This window comes from Podarcis bocagei (assembly GCF_964188305.1).
Source record: "Podarcis bocagei genome assembly, chromosome: 1".
NCBI classification, from domain to species: domain Eukaryota; kingdom Metazoa; phylum Chordata; class Lepidosauria; order Squamata; family Lacertidae; genus Podarcis; species Podarcis bocagei.
In genome coordinates this window covers 65,003,013-65,013,016 of record NC_138125.1, presented here as the reverse complement: position 1 = coordinate 65,013,016, position 10,004 = coordinate 65,003,013, and the positions used below count along the sequence as shown (strand labels likewise).

At 45.9% G+C, this 10,004-nt stretch overlaps 1 protein-coding gene across 1 annotated transcript in view; it reads left to right on the top strand.

Moving 5' to 3' along the window:
- Window positions 1-4,155: 4,155 nt before the first annotated feature.
- LGR4 (leucine rich repeat containing G protein-coupled receptor 4) overlaps window positions 4,156-10,004 on the top strand; it is an 83,924-nt gene continuing 78,075 nt past the window's right edge. Inside the window, exon 1 of the mRNA XM_081164134.1 lies at window positions 4,156-4,987. Coding sequence (XP_081020260.1) covers window positions 4,803-4,987 — 185 coding nt within the window. The 5' untranslated portion in view covers window positions 4,156-4,802. The remainder of the gene's footprint in view (window positions 4,988-10,004) is intronic.

The following is a 10,004-nucleotide window of genomic DNA, read 5'->3' as shown; positions in this document are numbered from 1 at the left end:
AGGGGAGAGTGTATTTAAGAATGAAGGTATTAGTGAAAGTAGCATACAAAGTTGCATTATGATAGGGGAAACTGCTTGCAAAAAATGTTTGCATTAGCCAGAGCTGCATATAAAAATGATGAATACTAAAATGATGACGCTCCATGAGGATCTTAAAACTGGGAAAACGAGACATTGGGAGAACCAAAATTGGCAGTTCCTTCCATCCCTACTTCTGAGTAAACATGTGCAGGAAATATGGTGATAATTTAATAGTGAATGGCTCATATGTGTTGAAAAATAAAGTATGTGGATATTTCTTCTTATAATTTATGAAAAGCAGTTACTGCTTATTCTAAGCCACTCACTTAAGAGAAACACTACCACTCATTTAGGGAACTACCTTAACATAAGTTTTGCAATATGTGATCTTAAATTTAATAAAGTGCAATCTGATCCTCATTTGTATTTCCTTAGATGTAATAAAATGAGGGTTTCCAGAATTGAAAGCTATGAAAACAAAACTATTTAGAGGCAGTCACAACCTACGGCCACAACACATTACTAACTTGAAACACAGCTAGGCCATTCCTTTTCTCAAATAAGATGGAAGCTAGTTTTGTGGGGATGCATCAAAACGCAGTATTTCATAAGGAACAACAGGATGGATGGAGAATAGATATGAATTGTGGTTACACCACTTCCCGAACCAGTGGTGAGAGTGTGTACACAGCTGAAGTGCAAAATCCAGCTAAACATAGGCACTTTAAAATCCAATTTGATTTCAGCAGAATAAGCATGTGCTTAGATCAGTTACAACGTTTTTATCACTCACAAAAACCTTTTCGTTTTGTTACAATGCAACCAACTCACAACCACACCCATTACTATCTGCACAGCCATGTCAACTGCATTCCTTATTAGCATCATTTTCTTTTTAATTATCTTTTTTGCAATATGCACAATATAAGACAAAGCAGGAAATAGTATGTGAGCACAATTATAGAATTGCAAGTGACATTAGCCTATATTATTTAAAACATTCTGCTTAGCTCAGGATAGTGAGCGCTTATTCAGCAGTGAAAGTTTTCCATACCTCACAATATGTGATTCTAAAAGAACAATTAAATTTAAAATGTTTTGCTCTGTTGTAGTTTCCAGGTATGGAATTCCTTTCCCTGAGTGTTAATCTATAGGCCCAAAGCCTATCTACATTATCTAACACTAAGGGATATACAAAATTAGCTGTGTATCAATTAAATGTTCAAAAGGGCAAAAGGAATAGCCACTTATATTTTGGCAGACTGTTGACTTTGGGAGGTGAGGAGTCAATCCTGTGATGACATTATACTCACTGTTTTTTGTTTGTTAAATGGCTAGTGATCATCTATGCTTTGCATGAAAGTGAGCCAAACAAAAGAACCTTTGGGATGATTGCAACAAACCACTTGGTGGTGAAGCTTATAAAAAACCTCTGTACCGCACACTTCATGGAAAAGATCCACAGCACAGAACATGCTTCTGAGGGATTTGAAAATGTTTGGGTGTCCCACCACAATGCTCCCAGACAGGTTTCAGAACTCACCTTTGTTGCTATTTGGTAGCTGGCTGGTTTGGCATGTCTTGAATCTGCCCAGAATGTTCCAGCCATACCTTCACAAAGTGATGTTACTACCCAAAGTAGTAGCGTTCAGCTACTTCCATTTGGAGAGCCACTGCCTTTCTTGAAATAAAGCTCAAAGGCCTGAAGGTCACCATGGTAGAAAAATAATATTCTTGAGGGTGATGCATTTTGTGAACATCCAATAGCCAAGGCAAAAATATGGATGTAGTCTCTCTGAGTAAAATACTTTCCTGAATCATTCTGCTTCCAGGAATCCAGGTTAGCAATTTCCATATAATTTTTACAGTAGTAAACAGGACTACAGTAAGGACTGAGTTAACTCTTTAATAACTACCCAGGTTGAAGCCACATCCAAGTTCCAATGCAAACGATTAGCTGGAGCAGCACACAGCCTTGATAAAACAAATATTTAACATTTGTATAGCCCTTTCAACTGTCCAAAGCATGTCACATGCATTACTAGAGGTAATCCTTACAACAACTGTGTAAGGCAGGAGAGGGGAACTGGATCTGGCTTGCAGGCAAGCTCCTTTTATCCCTTACACCAGGCCAAATTTGACAGGTGGGCTCGGCCGCCCTGCATGCTGCTTGCAGACATTGCTGATCACTTGGTCACTGGCACTTCAAAGCACTGAGCAGGGCTTTTTGCAAGGAGCAAGAGTCTTGCAAAGGGCCTTGCTTGGCTCTTGGTCTGTGGGAAATGAACTTGCAGGATAAATTGGGATCTGTGGCAGACCAAATGAGGTCCATGGGTCAGAGGTTCCCCACCCCTGCTGTAAGTTAAGTCTGTATTATTATCCTCTCTGTTGCAGATGGGGAAATGAGGCCAAGAAAGAAGTCATGGCAGGTTCAACTGAGGACTGCCTGAAGTACCAATAGCCACTATGTTAGTGTTATGATGTACCTAGCGTGGGATTCTCACACTAGAGAGTCCTCCCAGAGGCCCACACTGTTTCTAGAAGTTTCCTCACAACCTTTTTGTTTAAGTAGGGTTTCAGGGTTATTCCAGATGGGGAATCTTGTATCTCGAACAGGTCTTGAAGATCCATTTATTCCTGTGTGGCAAGTTAACTTCTACACATGCTCTCTTTTTCAGTCATAATATTCATTGCCATTTGTTCCTTTGCTATCCACATCAGTGGGTGGAGCTGGGCAGAAAGCATCAGGACTGTGCTTTTCTGTCCTCACCTTGATCACTCCTCTCAAGTTCTCCATTAAACTTTGCCAGTTCTGCACACATTTTGTACCTGTGCACACACACTTCCAGGAAGTACGCAAGAGCAAAGGTTACCAGCTTTATCCAGCCAGTTAACCTGTTGCAAAATGGAGGCTTGTGTTTTTTGAGGGGGAGTGGGTGGGCAATATTCATCTTCACTTTGTTTTGTAAGAGGTTTCCTGCAAGACCTTCATCATTAGCACCACACCATCTTGTTTTAAAAGCCTGGTGTAGGTACTGTGAGTTTGATCTCCCTGGAAATGTCCCACATATATCATGTGGAGATTTTGAAAGAACAGGGCCCCCCCTTTTTTTGCTGGGCATGTGGCAATATGTGGAAATAGGATTCTTTCCTTTAATACTGGGAGCTGCTGGAAACAAAAGGGCCAGACTGAGCATATGAAAGTCAAGGCGAGCCCACGGAAACATATCCACACACCACAACCTTCCCCCACCCCCAGCACTAATGACCTTCCACATTAGCAGCCACTGCAAGTGTTCAGTGTGCTGCTTTTACTTCCCGGAGTATTTCACAATATGGAAAAGCTGGATTCAACAGAAAAAAATAAAAAGGCAGTGTTGGTGCTGCAGAAAGAAAATAAAACATCGGCGGGGAAACACCTATTCCACAACAAGCTTCCTTCCAGAAGTGTCTGCAAACATTGTTTTATCCTGCGTTGTACTTTTAATCAGATACACAATAGTCCGGAGAAGGCAGCCCACGCAGCACAAGCCCCTTTCCAATGAACCGGACAGCAGCTGCAGCTAACTTGGGCACCCCACTCCTCAGGAGGTGTCTGCCTTTGCAATGGGCAATGCCTGTCTTTATCGGGATTGGGGCCATTCCGACGACTGCAGCTTCCAGGCCCTCCAGCTTGCACTCGGCCACTGGCGCGCCCTTTTAACTCCCCCTGCCTCCTTGATGTACGTGGAGTCGCCGCTCTGCTCACCCGGAGCCTGCAGCCCAGGCCCGGGCGCACGAGCAAACCTCTCCTCCTCGCGCCTCTCACGGCGGAATCCCGGGCGAGCCGGAAGCTTCCGCGAGCAGCCGTGCGTCACGCAATGCGCACGCAACGCACGGCTCTACCGTGGATCGAAGAAACCTAGCCTCCCCCCACCCGCTAGCCGGGGCAGCCCCGCTCTCTTCCCGAAGCCGCCCTCCGCCCCGCCCTCCTTGTCACTCAGCGCCTCTTTCCCCGCCCACCCACTGCTCCGCTTGCCAATGAAGGCCCGCTTTTCCCCCTCCCGGAGGACGTTGCCGAGATTTTTTTTTGGAAACGTGCGTGGAAATATTTGCATATTTATCAGGCCGAGGTTCTCTCTGCACCAATGCGGGCGGGCGGCAGCGTCCTCCTCATTAGCATACACACCTCGTCGTTCTGCATAGCGCAGCAGCAAGCAGCGGCAGGCGCCGGCGCCGGGGTTGGCGAGGAGCGCACGCAGTAGCCGTCCGCATTGTGTGCAACCCTAGAAGGCGAAAGAAGGCAGGCAGGCTGCTGGCCAGGCGAAGCGCAGCGCAGCGGGCGAGCGCTGGAATGGCTGCAAGGTCCACTTCCTAGCAGGGAGGCTGCGCTACACGCGGCGGCGGCGTCAGGAGGGGAGCTCGGCGAGGCTGCCATGGCAGAGCCCAGCGGGGCGCGTCCTTACCTGCTCGCTTGAGAAATGATTGACGACGAGCTGCCGCCTTTCCATGGAGCGGGAAGGAAGGGGAGCCGCTGAAGCGTCGGGGGGATTTTGCTGAGGGGAGGAGGAAGGGGAAAGGAAAGAGGACTCGGCTGCTGCTGACGCGGAGCGCTGAGGTGGGCAGCCAGGCAGCCAGCCGGCCGCGTTAGCAAGGACTCGGCTCAGGCGAAGAAGGGCCCGCGGAGAAGGAAGCGAGCGACTGACTGGACTTGGCCCTTTCGCCCTCGACGGGGAGACCCCATCTCGGCGGCTCCCCGGGTTGCCCGCGGGCAGGTCTTGGCGCCGAGGGCGGCTCTCGCGATGCGCTGCCTGCCGCTGCTCGGCTTCTTCGCCTGGGGCTTCGCGAGCTTGCCTGGGCCCAGCCGAGGAGCTTCCCCTCCTCCCTGCCCGCTTTCCTGCAGCTGCGATGGGGACGGCGGGGTGGACTGCTCCGGGAAAGGGCTCGCCGCCGTGCCCGAGAGACTCAGCGCCTTCACCCACACCTTGTAAGTCGGGCGGGGAAGGCGACGGGGGGGGGGGAGTTGGTGGTTGCGCTTGCCTTCACCTTGCCAAACAGGTTGTGTGCGCTTTCGCAGCCTGGCCTGAGAGGGGGGGGGGCGGAGGCGGGAAGGAGCCTCTCTCTTTCCTTTCTTCTTTGCCCCAGGCCTGACTGCGAAGCTTTACCTGCGTGGAGATCGGCCCCGCTGCGGCGAATCGAGAGCTGCTGCGCGTACCCTTCGCCTACCTGGGAAGCGAGTCCCATTGAATTCAACGGGACTTGCTTTCGCGGAAGCGCGCGTGGGGTCGTGCAGATTAGATACGGGTTTCTTCCTTTTTTCCTTTTTCTTTTTTTGCACAGCCCTTTTCCTGTGGGTGCTCCTTCAAAGTAAATTAAGTGGGGTATCCTCGCAAGTAAGTGTACTTAGGATGCCAGTGCTTAAATTGTAATCCGGATTCCGGTGTCCACTTAACTTGGTGTCAGGCAGCCTCCCTGAACACCTCGAGACTTAAAATCGGGGTGTCGTTTTCAGGATGGCTAAAGGGCTATTAAAAAAAGGTCGAACTTTTCCTACCACATCCGTGGGTATTCAGGTGGGAACGTTTCTGAGTGCTAGAGGGAAACGGTTGGTAGTTCATTAATTTTGCATTCATGAACATAGGCTACAAGGATGTCGTAACACACACCTACCGTAACTCAAATGTGTGTGTATGTGTGGTGTCAATCCTAGGCATCCTCTCTTATTGAACTTCTAAGTAAACATAGATATGACTGGGCTGTAAATTCCAAGCCCTGTTTTACAAACCAGTAGGGAAGTTTTAATTGAATTGAGCCTAGCTACTGATTTGCCATGCCCCCCTTTTTTTGAGGCTTCATACACAATACTGACTTAAAGCGCAGGTGGGTCATTTTCTCTCTCAATTCAAATGGAATCTGTCGCTTGGGGGGGGGGGAACGCATCAAAACACAGTATTTCATAAAAAACCATAAGACTGATACTGGATCGATACGGATCATGGAGAACGAGTCGGGTGGGAGCACACTGTGGATGCAGAATGAGCAGGAGTGTAACCACAGCCTTAGCCGCATTCTCCAGTTCTCATCCTTTTAGTTTTTCTAGCAGAACATAGGAAGTAGCCTTGTACAGACTCTGACCATTGGTCCATTGAGTTTAGTATTCTCTACACTGACAGGCAGCAGCTCTCTGGGATTTCAGACAATTCTCTCAGCCTTACCTGGAGACACCAGGGATTTGACCTGGGGCCTTCATGCAAAGCAGATGCTCTACCACTGTGCTGTGGCTCTTGTGGAAAAGAGGGATGGCCCTTGCAGCAGTCCTTGTCGATCTTCTGGTTAAGATCTATGTCCTGAATAAATAAAAAAAAAGGGGGGACAATAGCTCCTAGCTGCTAACTTTCTCACCCACATATCTCTTGGAGAAAGGAAATACCAAGAGATTTATGGAGAGGTAAAAGTAGAGCTTAAGCACCTGTTAGTGTCTGTGTTGCATGAACAAAAGCAGTCTGCTAAATTTACAGGTATGCTCCCAAGCAGACCTGGTTTGGTTAAGGCAGAGCCAACATACAAATATTTTGGTGCTGCAATATTCAGGCATGTTGACTAATGACACCTGCCTTTCTTTATAAATCAGTTGATCCTGACATGTTACCGGGGCTTGGGTTTGAAAACAGATGCAGTAAAACTGAGATTCCAGTACAAATAATCCCAGCCTTTCTATTTAACAATGTCATTATAAGATAAACTAAATACCTCAGAAAACAATGCTAGGTGTGTACTGCATCTAGGATTTCAAGGGTGTGGTGTTCTAAGGTGTGTGTGTGTGTGTGGTTAATCACACCTGGTGCTGTGTATGCAGACTTGTCTTAAAAGCTCTGAGGAATTTCCTAAAATTTTTATGCTTTTGGTCCTAAAGCTTGCTTGAGCATTCAAGTATCCAGTGCTTTAAATGAAATTATAAGGTATTCAGGGAGCACTGAAGCAAAGTCCTGTTTGGTTTCAAAGATAGTTGGAGGCTATATGCTGAATTTGTCAGCTGAGAAGATTTGAGGCAGAGAAGAAGAATCAATAATTAATTTTGAAATGGATTATGTAGCAGAGTTGCATTGTTTAAAGGCCAAGAGAAGGTGGTGGGGATTAACATTAAAAATAGCCGTGTATATGAAACCAAAGAGGATTAGGTAGGAGTGCATAAAATAAGGATTATGTATATGAGAACAGGTTTGGAGTAAGATGAGGTAGCTAGCGCAGGGCTGTGTCATTTTAAAAAAAATCAGGAGTACTGTGTACTTTAAACATGGAGAGAGGGTACAGGTACTTGTGCAGATACTCTCATTTTTTCATTATAATTATTACGGTTTTTCACTTAGTCACTGACTGTTATTTCCACAAAATAGTACAGATTACTCTTCAGACAGGAAATGTAGGCAGGGATGCTTCAAGCATAAACGCTTTTTCAACTGGATATTGGTGAAATATTAAAGGATAAGTATATGCTTGCTTAGTTTGGCTTGTGCATTTGAGATGTTATGAGAGAGCTTGGATCTGCAATCCTATATACTAAGGCAAAACTCATTCTGTGAGTGCCAGGTGATTTGGGTTATGCAGACCCAACAGTGCTACCCATAGGGGAACCCCCAGGTTTGCAAAAATGTACACAAAAAGTTGGGGGAGGGAAAAACCCTAAAAGGGTGTTGGGATGGCAGAGCAGCTCAGTGGGGACTGAGCATTCTCAGTTACTATGGAATATTTTTTATCTATTGAATAAAAACAGAAAACTTGGACAGGAGGACAAAGTCCCGAGAATGGACATGTCTGGGTGGGTGGCATGCTGCAGAGGAGCACTCCACACTGTTGCATTTTGTTGTAGGTGCTGCTTGTGCAGTTTGACACTGAAGTACTTGCAGCATGCAAGGGTCTCACAATTTGATGGTTTCAGAGTGATAGTATCTTGAAATGTGTGGCTTAGAAAGTTGCAATGCTAAGCAAGGCTTCCCACAAATCTCATAATAGGGCATGTTGGGTGTGCCTCACCTTTCCATGAGGGGTTAACAGTGAAAAGCTATAATGAACGCTTGCTTTGAGCTGCAGTCAGGTCTCATATTACTGAAATTTAACTGCTTTCCCCCCAAAGAATATTGTGGTATACATTTAGATGTTGTCTGCACCAAGCAGGCAGCATAAACGTCGCTGCCCCATGAGAATTTTAAAATACTAATTTTCTTAGCAGTATATCCTTATCAGTTTATGGATTAATTTCTGTTCTAGCCCACTGCCACAGATTATTACTATTACAGTGTGAACTTGCTTCAGGATGAGAACAAAAATTGTGTTCCGGCGGCGCGGCAGCAGCAGGAGGCCCCATTAGCTAAAGTGGTGCTTCAGGTTAAGAACAGACCCCTGGATCAAATTAAGTACTTAACCCGAGGTACCACTGTATAACCCTTTTTGCAGTGTTAGAACTTTGACATTCACTTTTAGAAGTTTCGCTAGGCCAGGTGTGATGCAACAGACTATATCCAAACCATGATTTGGAGATTCATGAGTGTGTCACAAGTTTGTGTTGTTTACTCTCCTACTTTCTTTTGTGAACTCCAGTTCCTCCTTGACATCCTCCTATTTAATCCCCTTTCCCCCACCAGCATAATGTTTGCCAAACTAACTATAGGTAGTACAAACTATAGCTATGGAAAACCAAGAAGTGGAGAAGGCGATCCTTAGGAGAGAGTGTGAGATCCTGCAGAACACGCGAGAGCCTATAAAATACAGTGGTGCCTCGCAAGACCAAAAGAATCCGTTCTGTGATTCTCTTCGTCTAGCGATTTTTTCGTCTTGCGAAGCAAGCCCATTGACGGATTAGCGCTATTAGCGGCTTTTAGCGGCTTATCGGCTTATCGGATCAGCTGATAAGCGGCTTAGCGGCTTAGAGAAAGGGCGGGAGGAAAAAACCCCCGCAGGAACTCGCAAGACATTTTCGTCTTGCGAAGCAAGCCCATAGGAAATTTGTTTTGCGAAGCACCTCCAAAACGGAAAACTTTCGTCTAGCGAGTTTTCCGTCTTGCGAGGCATTCGTCTTGCGGGGCACCACTGTATGGGTTGGAGGGGAAGGTTGCATTGTGTTTATGACATCTGAATTGGGCCAAACATTTATGTTGTGTTCAGAATGTATGCTGGACTTTGAACAAATATGGACACACATGGTTTTCTTTATAACTTAAATGGCTGCAAGGGGAAATGATGGAAAGTGAATTGCATGTTAAGGTTATTCTGAGCAAGTTGAGGAATTGAAAACCATTACATATTTAAATTAGCCTTGGAAATAAGGTCACAAAATTGCTACCAGCAACAATTTTACCAGCCCATCTGCTCCATGCTTTGCCTTGACCATGTTTTCCTTTTTATTCAGGTGAAAGGCCAGAGTAATGGCTTAAAATATCACAGTTCTTTGATGCTCAGTTGATATAAAAAGGAGGTTGCCAACAATCTGATGTGCTTCACTGCAGGCACTTAGTGTTTATTGGTGTGTATTCACTATGCTATTGCTTGAAGTCCACCTAAAGAGAGTCAAATACAGTGGTGCCTCGCAAGACGAAAAGAATTCGTTCCGCGAGTCTTTTCGTCTTGCGATGTTTTTCGTCTTGCGAAGCACGGTCCGTCACAACTGCGCCTCTTCAAGTGGCTTTAAAAAAAAGCGCAAGACGTTTTCATCTTGCGAAGCAAGCCCATAGGGAAATTCGTCTAGTGAAGCAACGCAAAACTGAAAAACCCTTTCATCTTGCGAGGCATTTGTTTTGCGGGGCACCACTGTACGTACATAGGAGACACCATAGTGAGAGAGCATCACCCAACAAGAGTTTTAGAGCCTTAATGGAATTGATCCAATTCAGGATGATTGACTGACCTAGCATCTAGATACATTAGTTACCCTTTGAATAATAAAAAAAAAACAACAGGCGTGAGTAGCCTCATCTGGAAGCAAGGAATAAAATAATCCAGTTCTAGTAGAC